This window comes from Xenopus laevis, chromosome 4S, assembly GCF_017654675.1.
Source record: "Xenopus laevis strain J_2021 chromosome 4S, Xenopus_laevis_v10.1, whole genome shotgun sequence".
NCBI classification, from domain to species: Eukaryota; Metazoa; Chordata; class Amphibia; order Anura; family Pipidae; genus Xenopus; species Xenopus laevis.
This window is the reverse complement of record NC_054378.1, coordinates 97765192-97783307: the sequence shown is the minus strand read 5'-3', so window position 1 is coordinate 97783307 and position 18116 is coordinate 97765192. Positions and strand designations below refer to the sequence as shown.

Sequence of the window (18116 nt, the reverse complement as noted above, 5' to 3'; positions counted from 1 at the left end):
CAGTAACACCTGTGCAAGTAGGTACTGCCTGTGTCCAGTCACCGGAAGAGTTGCAGAACATGGACTTTGTACCATTCAGCAGAAAACCATCTGTGCAAGAGAAGCTGCAGGAGGAATTGTATCTGAAGACCCCAAACTCATGGGCACAGTTCATCCAGCCATGGGAAGGACTCTGGATTGGATCACATGTGATGGCTAAGAGGAAACAGTAAATTAGTACGAACAATAATAAAAACATCTTCTGTCATTATGTGGCCATTGTACAAACCAGTTTATAGATGTATATCATGAATAATATATTCAGAGCTTGGCTATAATAAGGCTAAAACTGTAGGTTAACCCAGTAATACTTTAGAGCAGGTTTCCCTGCCACGGACACTTCTGCACTGGGCCGCCCAGCACACAAAAACAAGGCGCGATGAATTGGATGCGGTGCGTTCAAACTTTCTGCCGACCCCACCCCCCGGTCCTTGCAAAAGAAAAGAAAAAATTTTGCACCGATCCCCGGTCCAAAAAAGTTTGGGGACCTCTGCTTTAGAGGAAACTTTGGGGAAATACAGGCATCATCAAATAAGTATAAATTTAGTTATTATTTCAAGAAGAAAATTCTACAATAAAAATGATGGTATAGTGGCCTTTCAATATTGTCAATCATAGTGTTATTAATGCTGTCAAATTTACCAGAATTCATAGGGGCCAAAAGTTTTGCTTGTGTAATGTAGAGGGTAGTTACCTGTGCAAGTAGGTACTGCCTCTGTCCAATCACCGGAAGAGTTGCAGAACATGGACCTTGAACCATTCAGCAGAAAACCATCTGTGCAAGAGAAGTCGCAGGTGGAATTGTATCTGAAGTCTCCAAATTCATGGGTACAGTTCATCCAGCCACGGGAAGGACTCTGGAGTGACTCACATGTGATGGCTAAGAGGAAACAGATCAATAAAAAAACAAATTTTCTGTCATTATGTGGCTATTGTACAAACCAGTTTACAGATGTATATGATGAAAAGTATATTCAGAGCTTGGCTATTATACTTATTTGTAAATGTGTTTACTTGTTTCAAAACCTTTAACATTGACATCTGAGGACTGTGCCTGCTGCGTGGGTGCATTGTTATCCTCCCTTGTCAATCATAATTTAAGAGCAGGCCACTGCTGCGGCTAAAGACAAATAGGCACCGCTTTTAGTGTCAGCAGAGTGACTATAAAAACTTTCCACAAAAATGTTGAAATAATACTTAATGCTATGTGTTCTTTAGATTTTATAGATTTTTTTGTCGTTCACTCCTGACAACAGCAGGGATTTAAATGTTAAGCAGCAATACAATATAAAGCAAGAATGCGGCAGCCTATGAATGCAATTACTGTGCCTGTGCATGTAGCAGATCAACCTATCCAGTGCTCTGAAGAGCTGCATGTAACAGACTGTGACCCGTGCAGCACAAAGTCATCTGAGCAAGTGCAGTTGCAACTGGTGTTGTATCGAAATTCTCCAAGAAAATGTGTACAGTTCATCTGGCCATGGGAGGGACGTTGGAGGGGCTCACATTCTATCACTAACAGCAAAATAAAGTATACTTGTAAGACATGATAAGGTCATGCTGGGCAACGTAAGCACCCTTTTCACCCCTAACAATCAATGTTTCTCAAGGCCAACACATTTAGCATCTGTGTCACACTTACTATGTTCCAAACCATTAAAGGGGACCTGTCACCCAGAAAGCTGTATAATAATCCCATGAAATCCAAATTCTTTTTTTTTTGAGGTTTTTGAAACCACCACTAAACTAACAAACTGTAAAACCAAGATTGCCATTGAATCTATTAAAAGTTCAGATTATAAAAAGTACAAGCAAAAAAAAATCCCAATACCATGAGAAGTTTAAAAAATTTGAGTTTTTAGGACAATTCTTACTGAAAGAAATCCGAAAACCTCTAACATTCTGGTTTAATAACGGTCCAATAGCATTGGAGCACTCTTCCCATTAACTTCTACAGCACCTCGACTTTTACTTGCAAAGTTTGGCATAAAAGGCTTTTGTGTTTTTTTTTAACTTGATAAATCTAAATTTTTCAAAGCTTTTTAGAAAGATAGGAAAGCCACACATTTGCAGTAATCAGTGGGAAAAAACAAACAAAATTCGATTGTCAGTAAAGGGGCCCCTAAAAGTCAATTCAAGGATTGCCTCATGCATTAACCATTATCTTACTGGGCAACACCTGCATTTGTCGCAGTAAAGTATCTATACGCCCCTTAGTGATTAAAATTTGATGGTTGCTGCTTTCCATGGTAGTTATGCTTTATTTTGGCTAAGTTAAATCCGTTGATGGAGACACATTTCTTACACATCTTGCTCTCTAGATTCTCTCTAAACCCAGGGCTAAAAATACACATAATATCATTATCATCCTTTATGTTAGGCTGAATGCTCATTTTTAGGTGTCTTACACTGCCCCTGTACCTTTTCACAAAAACAAGTTATAATTTCCCAAAAACAACAAATTCTTTACATGCTAAGATTAATGAAGACTTTTACCATTTCCTTTAATGCACCCAATGCACAAAAAAGCTCTACTCCCAGATGTCTAACTGCTCAACTGGAGTGAGAAATGCTACATATTATTATTAGGAGGAGGACGCCTGTATTGATTCATTTGTTCATTTTTTATTCAATTATTCAGCTTCATTATGCAGCTACTGCTACTTGACTCATAGTCACTTCATACATACAGTTAATATGCCATACAGTGTCTCCAATTTACTAGTGGCAATATGTGAAACAATGAGACATATGTATTGTTGGATATAGCTGGCTAGAGATAAGACAGATTTAAGAGACTGTGTTCTAGGTTATCCATATATTACTGTACCAAGTTGGATACCCCAGAAATATGCCACTATTTAATGCAGCAGTTTGGTGCCAATGCTGGTGTCACTTGGCCTTTATGCCAACCGGACTTGTTTGTAGGTTGTCCTGCTTATAAAATAGAGAAAAATACTTGCACATATAAATGCAGATACATAGACCTTTCTTGCAAAGTATACTGTAAATAACCCATTCACCCATTTCATTTTCTGCCACCATAATAGAGGATACATTCTAATTACATTGCATTTCGATCAACCAAAGCCTGATTATACTGTATAATGCCAATTGCAGTTGACTTGTCATATTCAGTTTATTTTTTTATTTTATCATGGCAAGGGAAGCCATTTCTGTCCATTTAGCTGCTTAAAATCCTCACTTTAGAAATAAATGCTGAGTTCATGAAAGAAATTAAGTTAAGACCAAGACCATGAGCATGTGTTCTAGTTACAAAATCAAACCAACCCATGTGCATAAATGAGATTTATTCCCACACAGTGACCCTTGCAATGCCTGGCCTCCCTTCATCTTGCACCAATAGCAACCAATTCAAGCGGTTGCTATGATAACGTAAGCCAAAAGCCTTCTATCTTGCTAAGTGAGCGAAGACAATTGGTAATGGCACCTGCAAGGGAGGATGCTGATATTAATTTATAAGATAGGATTGCAGGAGAAAGAAGAGGTATAGTGAAAAGTAGTGAGTTGACTAAAAATGCAATCTATAAAAGCTGGAGTAAATGGATGTCTAATGAAATAGCCAGAACACAACTTCCTCTTGTTTATCTCTCTAACCTGTAAGTCAGTTAACTACTAACCCTGGGCATCCTAATCCGTTTGTGACCCCAACCCCAGAGACAGAAAGGCATCATGTATTTTTGTTTGTGGTCCTGCCCCTCTTCAATTTTAATTTACATTCAAAGTTGAATCTTTAGAAAAACTCTGAAAACTATAAACTTTAACTAAAACCACCCTAGCGTTTCAGAATAAAGAAAAAAACAAGAGAGACACGGTAATAGTATAATAGATGTTACAAATGTTTATAAGGCTAGGCAAACCCAGTGGTACTTTAGAGGAAACTTAGCGGATATACAGACATCATCAAATAAGTATAAATTTAGTTCTTATTATTTCAAGAATAAAAATTAGGGTATAGTGGCCTTTCAATATTGTCATAATGTGTCATAATGTTATAAATGTTATCAATGCTGTCAAATTTACTGGAATTAATAGGGGTCAAACGTTTTGCCTGTGTATTGTAGAGGGTAGTTACCTGTGCAAGTAGGTACTGCCTGTGTCCAATCACCGGAAGAGTTGCAGAACATGGACCTTGAACCATTCAGCAGAAAACCATCTGTGCAAGAGAAGTCACAGGAGGAATTGTATCTGAAGTCTCCAAATTCATGGGTACAGTTCCTCCAGCCATGGGAAGGACTCTGGAGTGGCTCACATGTGATGGCTAAGAGGAAACAGTAAATTAGTAAGATCCATAATGAAAACAGATCTTCTGTAATTATATGGGTATTGTACAAACTAGTTTATAGATGTATATCATGAAAAATATATTCGGAGCTTGGCTATAATACTTGTGAAATTTAACCATCTCTTTTTCAGAAGACTATCAGACTGAGTCTCAATAGGTATTTTTGCACTCAGCTGATCCCCTTTACATAGGGTACAGAATTTAACCATCAGCCTTGCCACAACATTAGCAGAGGTGTCATGGGGGCGTTCCTTTCCTTCTTCCTCCCAAGGAGCCACTATCTCACTGTGGAGCACTCTTGGCATCCTTTTCCAATGGTGGCCCCAGCTTTAGAGGTAGAAAGGTATCATGAATCTTTGTTTATGGTCCACCCCCTTTAATTCACTTTAGATTCAAAGTTGAATCAAACCCTGGACTTTAACTAAAACCAGCCTGGAGTCTCAGATTAAAAGTAAAAAAATAACAATAAAGAGAGACACAGTTGTAATAGATGTTCCCAGTGTTTATGCAAGGCTAAAATTGTAGGTTAACACCTGTGCAAGTAGGTACTGCCTGTGTCCAGGCACCGGAAGAGTTGCAGAACATGGACTTTGAACCATTCAGCAGAAAACCATCTGTGCAAGAGAAGCTGCAGGAGGAATTATATCTGAAGACTCCAAAGTCATGGGCACAGTTCATCCAGCCATGGGAAGGACTCTGGAGTGGCTCACATGTGATGGCTAAGAGGAAATAGTAAATTTGTAAACCAATAATGAAAACAGATCTTCTGTCATTATGTGGCCATTGTAAAAACCAGTTTATAGACGTATATCATGAATAATATATTCAGAGCTTGGCTATAATAAGGCTAAAACTGTAGGTTAACCCAGTAATACTTTAGAAGAAACTTTGGGGAAATACAAGCATCATCAAATAAGTATAACTTTAGTTATTATAATTTCAAGAATAAAAATCTAGAATAAAAATGATGGTATAGTAGCCTTTCAATATTGTCAATCATAGTGTTATTAATGCTGTCAAATGTACCAGATTTCATAGGGGCCAAAAGTTTTGCCTGTGTAGAGGGTAGTTACCTGTGCAAGTAGGTACTGCCTGTGTCCAATCTCCGGAAGAGTTGCAGAACATGGACTTTGAACCATTCAGCCGAAAACCATCTGTGCAAGAGAAGTTGCAGGAGGAATTATATCTGAAGTCTCCAAACTCATGGGCACAGTTCATCCAGCCATGGGAAGGACTCTGGAGTGGCTCACATGTGATGGCTAAGAGGAAACAGAAGATTAATAAGAACAATAATGAAAACAGATCTTCTGTCATTATGTGGCCATTGTACAATGCAGTTTATAGACGTATATCATGAATAATATTATCAGAGCTTGGCTATAATAAGGCTAAAACTGTAGGTTAACCCAGTAATACTTTAGGCGAAATACAGGCATCATCAAATAAGTATAAATGTAGTTATTATTATTTAAAGAATAAAAATCCAGATTAAAAATTACGGTATAGTGGCGTTTCAATATTGTCAATCATGCTGATATTAGTGCTGTCAAATCTACCGGAATTCATAGGGGCCAAAAGTTTTGCCTGTGTATTGTAGAGGGTAGTTACCTGTGCAGGTAGGTACTGCCTGTGTCCAATCACCAGAAGAGTTGCAGAACATGGACCTTGAACCATTTAACTGAAAACCATCTGTGCAAGAGAAGTTGCAGGAGGAATTATATCTGAAGACTCCAAACTCATGGGTACAGTTCGTCCAGCCATGGGAAGGACTCTGGAGTGGATCACATGTGATAGCTAAGAGAAAAAAGTAAATTAATAAGAACAATAATGAAAACAGATCTTTTGTCATTATGTGGCCATTGTACAAACCAGTTTATGGATGTATATCATGAGAAATATATTCAGAGCTTGGCTATAATACTTGTGAAATTTGAGCACCTCTTTTTCAGAAGACTATCAGACTCTCAACAGGTATGTTTAGCACTCAGCTGATCCCCTATACATAGGGGTACAACATTTAACTGTCAGTCTTGCCAAAACATCAGTGGAAGTGTCATGGGGGCTTTCCTTCCCTTCCTCTTCCCAACGAGCTACTATCTAACTATGGAGCCTTCTTGGCATCCTTATTAAATAGTGACCCCTGCTGCGTCCACCCCCTTCAATTCACATTAGATTAAAAGTTGAATCAAACCCTAGACTTTAACTAAAACCACCCTGCAGTCTCTGAGTAATGATAAAAAAATATAATAAAGAGAAACACAGTTATAATAGATGTTCCCAGTGTTTATACAAGACTAAAATTGTAGGTTAACCCAGTAACACCTGTGCAAGTAGGTACTGCCTGTGTCCAGTCACCGGAAGAGTTGCAGAACATGGACTTTGTACCATTCAGCCGAAAACCATCTGTGCAAGAGAAGTTGCAGGAGGAATTATATCTGAAGTCTCCAAACTCATGGGCACAGTTCATCCAGCCATGGGAAGGACTCTGTAGTGGCTCACATGTGATGGCTAAGAGAAAACAGTAAATTAGTAAGAACAAGAATGAAAAAGATCTTCTGTAATTATGTGGCAATTGTACAAACCAGTTTACATATGTATATCATGAAAAATGTATTTGTAGCTTGGCTATAATACTTATGAAATTTGAGCACCTCTTTTTCAGAAGACTATCAGACTGGGTCTCAATGGGTATATTTAGCAGTCAGCTGATTCTCTCTACATAGGGGTACAGCATTTAACCGTCAGCCTTGCCACAACATCAGCAGAGGTGTCATGGGGGCTTTCCTCCCCTTCCTCCTCCCAACAAGCCACTATCTAACTGTGGCGCACTCTTGACATTCTTTTCCAATGGTGGGCCCAGCTTCGATGGTAGAAAGGCATCATGTATATTTGTTTATGCCCTACCCCTTCAATTCACTTTAGATTCAAAGTTGAATCAAACCCTAGACTTTAACTAAAACCACCCTGGAGTCTCAGAGTAATGATGAAAAAATAACAGTAAAGAGAAAAACAGTTATAATTTATGTTCCCAGTGTTTATACAAGACTAAAATTGTAGGTTAACCCAGTAACACCTGTGCAAGTAGGTACTGCCTGTGTCCAGTCACTGGACGAGTTGCAGAACATGGTCTTTGAACCATTAAGCCGAAAACCATCTGTGCAAAAGAAGATGCAGGAGGAATTGTATCTGAAGACTCCAAACTCATGGGTACAGTTCATCCAGCCATGGGAAGGACTCTGGAGTGGCTCACATGTGATGGCTAAGAGGAAACAGTAAATTAGTAAGATCAATAATGAAAACAGATCTTTTGTCATTATTTGGTCATTGTACAAACTAGTTTATGGACGTATATCATGAGAAATAGTGGCTTTTCAATATAGTCAATCATAGTGTTATTAATGCTCTCAAATTTACCTTAATTCATAGGGGGCAAAAGTTTTGCCTGTGTAGAGGGTAGTTACCTGTGCAAGTAGGTACTGCCTGTGTCCAGTCACCGGAAGAGTTGCAGAACATGGACCTTGAACCATTCAGCAGAAAACCATCTTTGCAAGTGAAATTGCAGGAGGAATTGTATCTGGAGACTCCAAACTCATGGGTACAGTTCATCCATCCACGGGAAGGACTCTGGAGTGGCTCACATGTGATGGCTAAGAGGAAACAGTAAATTATTAAGAGCAACCATGGAAATAGATCTTCTCTCATTATGTGACCATTGTACAAACCAGTTTATACTCTGCTTTCCTTGTTTTCTGGCACATTCCAAGTAAACTTTATATTATGTTTAACATGCCTATGCTCAGAGCTTGGCTATGATACTTCTCAGTGTTCTCAAAAGGCTGAACCACAAAAATAGGGGCTTACTTCCCCACTATCCTCCCACAAAGAACAAGTATCTGGATCCTAACCTGAGCCAGTTATCTTTTTATATCCCAAGCTATAAAATCCCCAATTATTATTGTTTGTGCTCCAACTTCTTTCATTGTATTTTACTTTCTACTGCCGCAATTTGGTTTTACTTATGAAACAAAGAGGCACCTGGTTTTAAAGGGGTGGGTCACCTTTCAACTTTTAGTATATTATAGAATTGTAATTTCTATGCAACATTTCATTTAGTCTTCATTATTGGAGTTTTTTAATTATTTGCCTTCCTTTTTTTACTCTTTTCAGCTTTCAAATGGGGACCACTGACCCCATCTAAAAAACAATGCTCTGTAAAGCTAAACATTTATTTTTAGTCTAGCTATCTTTGTATTCAAGCCCTCTCTAATCTGAGTACCTTGCCAAACTTAACCTAAAATCACATTTTAGACCACTGGACAATGAATGGGGGTCAATATTTTCTAGTTAGCTTTTTTTGTGAAATAGCTAATTTGCATATGAAAATTAAAGGCCAGTATACCCATTTGATCAACAATTATTATTGAATAGGGCTTGTGATGAACAAACTTTTTGACTATTGTTTTAATCATGAAAAATCTATGTTTTTAATTAATTTCTTAGCTAAGCAGGGCAAATGGGGAAATAAAATATACTCCATGTTTGGTCCTTGTGAGGCAGATAATTTAAAACATCAAGAAAAAGAAGGGGGAATTGGTCAATCCCCCTTCTTTTTCTCTGTGTTTTTAGTTAATTTGGGCAGATTAGTAGCACTTCCATTGTATTTAAATATATTTTTACTTAGCCTTGGAGTGCTCCCACAACCCTCCTTTTTTGCATTTTGAGGCAGATAATAAGATTACCATGTACAGATTATCAGAATCTACTATGAAGGGTGATTGTATGTGCACTGGTATTCTAATTATCTGTCTTGAAAGGGACAAGACTTTAGAAACATGGCATAGTTTCCTTTCCCTTTTATTCATGATTAGAATAAAATGTAAAAAGTTTGTTCAGCAAAACCCCTATACGTTGCACTCATGTTACAAACAAAAAAGTATTTGGTGTCTAAATGAGACCTAAGCAAAATGTAAAGAAAATTTCACTGATTTTGCAAACAAACATATATTTGTTGAATATAAGGCATTTGATTATAATGCACGCTGTCTGATAATTTAGAAGTCCTTCAACGCAAGTTCTAGTTTCAATCTTTTTAATAAATATTTCATCTTTATTATAATTCCTAAGTGAATGATGTATAGTAAGCTCTTTGAGGCAGGGCAATCTTTACCTCTTGTATTGGTTACTATTTGGTTTTTTTTGCAGGAAATCTGTATGCACAATGACTACACCCATTTATTGTAAAGCACTGTGGATTATGTTGGTACTTTTTAAATATGTAAAATAATAATAATACATGACCATATATGTCATGTTGGAAAATTACAAGTCCATCATGTTCAAGTTCAAACTGTTTTTACCTAAGATGGCCATGCACTAAAAGATCCATTTGTTTGATGAGGTTGCAAATATGCAGATCTTTCCCTGATCACAATAACAGCAAATGCAGGTGGCTGTTGCGAGGGCCACATCAATGCACTGATGCAGTCCTTGCCCCAATGGAATTTTTAAACACCTGTTCTTTTGGGCAGGCCTGTCAGAGGGTCCATTAGACAGGCAGATATGGCGAATCTGGCCACCTTTAGCCATTATTAAAGAGTATAGTAGTTATGGAGGGGGTTTTCTTGGTAACGGGTTTTCCCATAATTCTGCAAAAAAAATTTAAATATAAAACAAAGACAATAGGATTGTTTTGCCACCCATATTGATTTAGTTACTATCGAGTACAGTACAAGGTACTGTTTTATTATTGTTTGCTTAAAATAGGCTCTATGAGAGATGGCCTTCCCATAGTTCAGAACATTCTGCAACTGAGGTTTCTGCATAAAAGATCCCATACCAGTATAAGATCATTAAGTTTCCCCTCAATTAAACTATTAATTAGTCTTCTTACTTGTAATCCTTGTGTGTGTTGTATTTTTTGAGAAATCTCCAAGTAAGTGCACTGTTTGTAAATTTTGATTAAAGGGCATGTAAAATCTAAAATAGAATAAGGCTAGAAATGCTGTATTTTGTTAACTAAATATAAACATGAACTTACTGCACCACAAGCCTAATCAAACAAATAATTTATGCTTTCAAAGTTGGCTACAGGGGGTCACCATCTTGTAACTTTGTTAAACATCTTTGCAAGACTAAGACCGAGCCTCTGAGGAAGTCGCAAGACGAAACGCGTAAGGCAGGTGACGTCACTGGTAGGCGCCGAGTATTGCACACGAGGAACGAATGCAAACAACCATCACATACAAGGAACGAACGAAAACATTCTTATATTCGTTTTCCCAAGCCCGATCATCTTGGGACTTGTTGCTGTGGACTGGTGCAATCAGGGGGGCCTCCAGTTGGACGGTGCATAGATATGCTCTATTTTAACCATTGCCATGTGAGTGCATTTTAATCTTGTTTTACAATTATTAAAAAGTTTTTTACACTATTTGCTGCTATTTGTTGATCTACAGTCTACACGAAGGGAAACGCTCCAGATTTTACGTGCAAGCTGATATTATTTGTTTGTGAGTACCCACCTAAACAAGCTCTTGAGGAGAGTCCTTTTTAACCCTTTTTGGTGAAGGTTGACAGTAAAGGAAGGTCACACATATATGGTGTAACAAGCGAACTGTTCCCTACACAAGAGGTGGCAACATTGCAAAACGATATTACCCTATTTGCCTGTTTGTCTGTCTCCCGTGCCTCTGGCGCTGGCTCTTTTATTTTAGTAACAGAATTTGCGGACTTGAAGGGATACAAGTGGGAGCCGGCTGGGATCTGTGGACACAATCAAACCTGGGCCTATCTTTCTGGTTAAAAGACTAAGACTAAGCTGCTTAGGGATCGTCATAAACAAAGCTGCTTGAGTTCTGCATGGTTGGGAAGTAAGTGGGGGCTTCCCCTGCTGTTCATAAGTATGATTGTTTCCCTGTCCAGCAGTTAGGGACCACCTGACAATTCCTATCCACAGCAGTAAATAAAGGGGGAATGTGACTGCATACAGTCAGGTTTCTTATAAAAACAGTACACATTTTTTAATCAAAGTATATTGGAGATAGGGTTCTTTTTCATTAAAGAAAGTAAAAATTGGGTTTTATTTTTTTGCCTTTACATGCGCTTTAAGGTGGTATGATATTATTAGAGATTAGATTATAGATTATAGATTAGAGATTAAGTATGCTTTTTAATAGCATTTCCAGATTTACAGAACATAAAGAGGAAAACGTGTTCTGTGGTTTGCATGCAAACTATTTTATACAGTATATATATCTTAGAGATCTTGCACACACAAAGATATACAGAAGCGCAGCCCTTTCGAAAATCATGGGAGGTTTTAAACCATTTCCCACCAGAGATAAGGGGAAAGTAGCACGGATATAAAGTGCACTAAGTAAACATTGTTTTTATATTATTTAGATAAAATCCTACCCACACCCTGACAAAATTCTAGAGGAACACTTATTACACATCCTGTAGTTCAAAAACAGAGCCAGTGAGAGTACAAGTTTATTTTGATATGCACTTACCTTCCTGAATGTATTCCATCCAACTCAAGTGGGAATATCTACTTCCTGACATTTTATTTGACTTCCTTGCCCTTCTATGTCCTGCCATTTGCTTTATATGTTTGTTTCTCACAGGTTAAGCTGATATTGGTCTCTCTGTTCACAGCAGTGACAGAGCTGTTTCGTAAGCTTTGTGGTGCAGCATATATTAGACTTAAGGGGGAATGTAATATGTTTCACTAGCTCAAAAAAACCTGAGCAAAGATGCTTACGAACGTTAGCAACCATGTTTGCAACTTTTATGACTGATTAAAAACCTCAACCACTTAATTGCAAAGTTTGCACCCAAATAGTTTTTGTGAAGTTTCGCAGTGGATGTAATAAAATTTCTCAATTGCAGAACCTTTTTTTGCAACAAAATATTTAACGAAACTCCAGAGCAGGTGTTAACGCTAAACCTTTGCTTAGCGAAAATGCACACCATTTTAAATAACGCCTGCGACTTTTAATTACATTTCTCCCATATACTATAAATACATGAATGCCGACTTTATTCATTTCACTGGGATCCTACTCAAGCAGGTAGCAAATCTATTTGGATTGGTCTTTATTGATTCTGTTTTTACATTTTCTTTTGGATTATTTTTCGACATATTCGTTAATACATATAATGGCATAAACAAAAGTCTGCAAAATATTGTGAATCCGCAAACTTGCCCTCCTTAAAGTGGTATTAATGAAAATGTATCTCAACATTCTCCATCCAATAACAAATTAACCCCTTATGATTCTTTTTCCATGGAAATCGTAAAGTGCTTGAAGATGCTTCAAGTACTTTGTGGTAATAAATGAGCAGCCTATTTACCTACATACAATTTATTTTCTATTTCTGACCAGATATTCCTATAAATGTAAATAAACCATGAGATAGGCTTTTTCTCGTCAAACTGAATCTGGCCCTATACACATTAAAACCAGCACCAACCATGTTCACAATCTGGTCCAAAGAATCCTGCGTGGCAGGTACAGTTATAGTTGCCTATAGCCTCTTCACAGTCTCCATGCTGACTGCAGGATGTAGTGTTGCAGCTGGCTAAAAGATATAACAATCATTTTCATTTATTTTACTCCAGTTACAGTTGCAGTACTTACAAGCCAATAAAAAAATAGCCCAAAAACATAGATTCTGCAACCTAGGAAAAGGGAGATTTTATTTTTCATTGCCCCAACTACTGCTACCTGTATCAGATCATTCCCCATTGACATAAATGGAAAGCAACAAAGGTTGTGCAAGGTGACCCATGGCACTTGCCTTTCATATCAGGTTTTAAAGATGCTGATGGGGGTGGAGCAATTTTTTGTGCATAAGTAAACTACAGGTGTGTGGGATTTTCTATTTTCTTATTCTTCTTCTTGTGTTATAAGTAACATAGGCATTGGATTAATTATTTGGCATGTTTGGGGCCATGGAGTTTTCTGGTAAGGGTCCTTTAGTAGTTAAATATCATGTCTAACAGTCCCAGGGCCAGATTTGTATCTGTGTTGCCGCTAGATCGGCCAGTGTCTGCCCACTCCCCTGCCCCCCTCAAATGCAAACACACTTTCTCCTCTGCTGGTTCTGGGAATGTATGCACGGCTGTCAAAACCTCCTTCACGCTACCCAGTATGTACAGTAGTTAGGGAGCAGATTTAGCTGGGTGACATGCCGAACCTAGAATTTTGCCACCCCTAGAATTTTGCTGCCCTAGGCTTGAGCCTTTGTATTCTTTCTACAAAGCCAGATACTACTGTCATTCACTCGTCAGCTCCAACTTGTCAACCCACTCCCTCTGCACACCAGCTTATTGTGAGTGTGTAGCCTAGGGTGCATCTTAGATTTGGGCATGCAAAGATAACAGATCTTATACCTTTTTTTTCATTTGAGGAAAAGCATCATAACAGACAAGCCGAACCAAAGCAGGATACAACGTACAAGATAAAGGTAATATCAATAATAAACAGACAAAATGTAGCAATAGAATATACAGAGAAGTAAACATTTCTTGTGTTATCAATATAGCAACTAAATCTTATACCTTTACAATACAGTGATTTCTGTAGGGCTCTAATATTAATTATGGGGTTATGTAATAAAAGGCATTAATTTACCCAAGAGCAGTAACAATCAACTGGTAGCATTTACTGGTCACCTGTTTAATAGCAAACATTTAATTGGCTACTGTGGGTTACTGCTCCTGGGCAAACGTAGTGCCTTTTATTATATATATATATGAAGGCTATTCTTTAGATGGGTGTGATCTCAGTGTTTGAAGAAGTTTCTACTTATGTGTATGATTACCGTAAGTTTTGTTGAATGTTAACTGAAATGTTTTTTTAAAGTATTATTTTGTGTGACCTCGGCTTTACTCACATTCGATTCTTTGTATGGGTGTTTCAGCTCTATGACCCATTACAATCCGAGGAAAGACAATGGGGCTGATTTAAAATGCTAAATTATACCAGTGTAGTTGCCCAGAGCAGCCATTTAGATATTTGCTTTAATTTCCTACCTGAAAGTATATTGATCAAATCTTAATTGCTGGGGCAACTACAATTGTTAAAATTAGCATTGTAAATTGTAAATGAGATAAAATAGTCTGACTAAGGGGTAGGAATTATGAGTAATTATGAACTTCAAGCATTCCCAACGAGGTTGGGGATGGTAGTGTCCCAAGTGAAACAGGCAGGGGCGTAACTACAGAGGAAGCAGACCCTGCGGCTGCAGGGGGGCCCAGGAGGTATAGGGGCCCCATGAGGCCCTAATTAATGAGCAATTTCAATATATATTGGTAAAAAAGGGCAACTTGTGGTTATGTTGGGGGCCATAAAATGAATTTGCTGTGGGGCCCAGTAACATCTAGTTACGCCACTGGAAACAGGCTTACTATTTAATAAAGCAGTTGAGCTAAGTTGTCTGTAAGAATTTCAACAATTCATTTTTGATTGCCGTTCCTCCAATTTTCAAGCAACATGATGAAATGTACTAAACCCTCTTCCCCCACTTTGCCCTGAGTACTTTAGAAACACAAAAGAAAAGAAGTACCTTGGTAACACAGTGCTATTTTCTTCTTTGTGCCACACTGTTCATTATTCCATTTTCCACTGTCTTTATCCCTCTTTATGTAGATCTCCACACAGTCTTCTGGAAATTTTCCAACACTATTTGGTTCTCCTGTTGCCCAATTTTCCTCTTTTGTGATGGCTTTGTTGGTCATTACTCTAGTCCAGATACCATTTATTTTTCGAATCCCTATCCAGTAGTATGCTTGATTAAAAGGAATTATTTCATTCAAATAGTCATTTTCTACTTTGTTCTGGATGGCAACCATATCAATAAAATGGGTTTGGCACCAGGTACGAGCTGCATCCCATGTTGTTAACTGAGTATTATAATGATATGACCATGCAGATACCTTGGTACCGGTAAAAAGTCCTGAATATAACCAGAAAATACATAATCATTGATCACCTTTTACACTTCAGCAATAGCGTACAGAACAAATTTTTTGATTAACAAAACAACTCCAACACAGTACATGCATGACAACCACAATCAATCAGCACTACCGCACAATGTATTTATTGCTTTCTTTTTTTCAGACTATATCTGTAGGATTTCACAACACAAGCAAAGTGTGCAATTTAATTAGGGAGAAGTGTTAATGGGGCTGTTCACCTTCCATCCACTTTTTCAGTTCACTTGTTTTCAGATTGTTCCTCAGAAATAAAGAAATTTTCAATTTTAAAAAGTAAACTTTAAATGTTAAACTTTAAATGTTACTTCTGTTTAAACATTTTTATACTGTACCTATCAAGAAAGCTTATCAATTTGAAAAACCTTTAAAAATCATTAAAGTGGACCTGTCACCCAGACACAAATAGCTATATAATAAAAGTCCTTTTCAAATTAAACATGAAATCCAATTTCAATTTTTTGTTATTAAATCATTTAAAAAGCTCATTTAAAAAGCTCAGCTGTCAATCAAATATTGTCTGCCCCTCCTTAATGCTCTGGGCATAGAGGCGGGGCAGACAATTACTTTCACTTTCCATTCAGCACTTCCTAGATGTTACTGCTATTCACACTTTCCCTCTTTCTCTTTACCGTTTAATTGTGTAGCCAGTGCATGGGGATGGACATCAGGTCCCCCATTCTGGTGCACAAACAAGATTCTGAGATGATACAAGGCTTGCCTTAATAATAGTGCCCATTTAGATGGCGAATGGTAGAAGACGCATTTTTAAAGAGACTACATTTTTTTCAAATTCGAATAGAAAAAATTAGCTTGAAATTTGAATTTTTTAATTTGAATTTTCACTTTGACCTTTGATAAATCTGCCCCGTAGAGTTAGCTAATGTTACATCTTATGAGTGAAAGTAAGCAGCCTAGGATCACTATTATTATTATTCAACCTAATCCTGTAAGGGTTACGTTCAAGTACAAAACTCCTCCTTATAGGAAACATTCTTGTTATTCTATTTGACCTCTGTTTCACAAGCTCATTAAGTAACATTATGCAACATACTTAGGTTACATCATCTGAGCAAAGAAAGAAGAAGGCTTCAGAAATCCTACCACATGTAACAGCAGCAAACCAGAGAAACCGTTTCATTCGGCAACCACTGTGGTCTTCAAATATGCTGACTGTAGGTGACTCCTAGAAGTTGGAATACTGAATTAGAACTCAATCTTTTGTTAGGCTTCATACTATCAGCATAAATGCCTGGGTTTGTTTTAATTTCATGGAATACAGTATAAGCTTAAATAATGCAGGGTGGTTTTCTGTTACCATAACATTACATATTACATAAAAGAACCCTGTTTTATGTCCTTTAGGTTTTGTTTAGTTTTCTTTTATTTATTTCTTTGCTAAATAAATCAGTGATCTAAATTATGCAAACATATTCCACGTAGAGGCTGATATTTTCATATAATTCAGTCTGGGCCTGTTAGAGCACTGCAGTTTTGTATGACTCCCACAGTATAATATCTGACAAACTGTTGATACTGCAGAAAATCACCCCCACCCTATTTTAGATGGAGGACCTAAAATCAATCATAAAGAGAGACAAGACTGCTGCAAGTATAATCCATGGTCAGCCATGAAGCGTAAAGCAACTACTATAAATAAACATTTACATAATGACCAGGAAATGATTTCCTTTGCAGATGCATGGTTTTTCAAAATGTAATACCACTGTTTTTCTACAGTAAATTATATTGTTAACAAAAAGTGCCAATAATAACAATAGTATTTTATGTTTTATTGTAAAGATGGAAGGCAGATAAGACAAAAACAGTTCAAGTTGATCCTGAAAATAAGATAAGAAGATGAGAGGAGGTAAAGAAAAGCTAAACTGAAATGAGAGAGAAAAGGAAGATGAAGAGTGAAAGCAAAAATGGGTGGAAGGAGAAGGAACGATGAAGAAGAAGAAGAAGAAGAAGAAGAGCTTTTATAGGGTTAGGGAAAGAATAAGTGTCAAGGGAAGTGGAGGATATTAAAGCAAGAAAGAGAAACCAGATAGAGAATGAAAGATCCTTTGTACCCCAAAATATGGATGAGACATAAGAGGAAAGATGGCAGGAGGGATAATTAGTTTGTATGGGGAATGCAGGTATTGACACTGGCCTAGCCACACGCCAGTTAATTGGTCCACAAAAAATGTAAAAAGCCAATACCTTGAATGCTTCAAAACGGGGTGATCCCTTATTTACTGCATGGTGCTCCAGACAACCTTACACACGATCAAACGTTTCGGGACCACGTGTCCCTTCCTCTGTGATAGTAAAACTTAATTGCTATACATTATTTAAAGGAGAAACAGTGTCATTTAACCATTAAATGAAAATGTTAATATTTTATGCATAGTATCAATCTTAACTCAGTTCATGAACTTGTGTCAATAAAAAGTCCATAATTGTTATTATGTGTCTCCATCTACAAAATGTGTCCATATATATATAATCATTATTGTTCCTCTAAAAGTCCCTCAAGTGATGTTCCAATTCTTGTCCTTATACAAAAATACATATGTACGTTATTTTTCACTAGAGTATTTCATATTACAAGACATATTTTTATGTTACTCACTCATATCTGGAAGCTAGGTACACAATCCCCTAGGGTCTTGAATCAGAGTTTAGGACTACATTTGCTTCCTGTAACATTGAACATGTATAATGCTTACCTTTTGTTTTTTTCAGCTAAAGAGAAGGATAAAAGTCTGCAATGTACAAGTA

General features: G+C 37.3%; 1 protein-coding gene across 2 annotated transcripts in view; it reads right to left on the bottom strand.

Moving 5' to 3' along the window:
• Nucleotides 1-16526, bottom strand: part of LOC108715014 (E-selectin) — a 31243-nt gene extending 14717 nt beyond the window's left edge. For both annotated transcript variants that reach the window (XM_041561605.1, XM_041561607.1), the window contains exons 1-12: nucleotides 16452-16526; nucleotides 14918-15307; nucleotides 12821-12928; nucleotides 7807-7992; nucleotides 7419-7604; nucleotides 6668-6853; nucleotides 5954-6139; nucleotides 5419-5604; nucleotides 4879-5064; nucleotides 4136-4321; nucleotides 734-919; nucleotides 10-195 (exon numbers count right to left, since the gene is read on the bottom strand). In XM_041561605.1, the coding sequence (XP_041417539.1) occupies nucleotides 10-195; nucleotides 734-919; nucleotides 4136-4321; nucleotides 4879-5064; nucleotides 5419-5604; nucleotides 5954-6139; nucleotides 6668-6853; nucleotides 7419-7604; nucleotides 7807-7992; nucleotides 12821-12928; nucleotides 14918-15307; nucleotides 16452-16488 (2209 nt within the window). In that variant the 5' untranslated portion in view covers nucleotides 16489-16526. The remainder of the gene's footprint in view (nucleotides 1-9; nucleotides 196-733; nucleotides 920-4135; nucleotides 4322-4878; nucleotides 5065-5418; nucleotides 5605-5953; nucleotides 6140-6667; nucleotides 6854-7418; nucleotides 7605-7806; nucleotides 7993-12820; nucleotides 12929-14917; nucleotides 15308-16451) is intronic.
• Between the last annotated feature and the right edge of the window lie 1590 nt (nucleotides 16527-18116).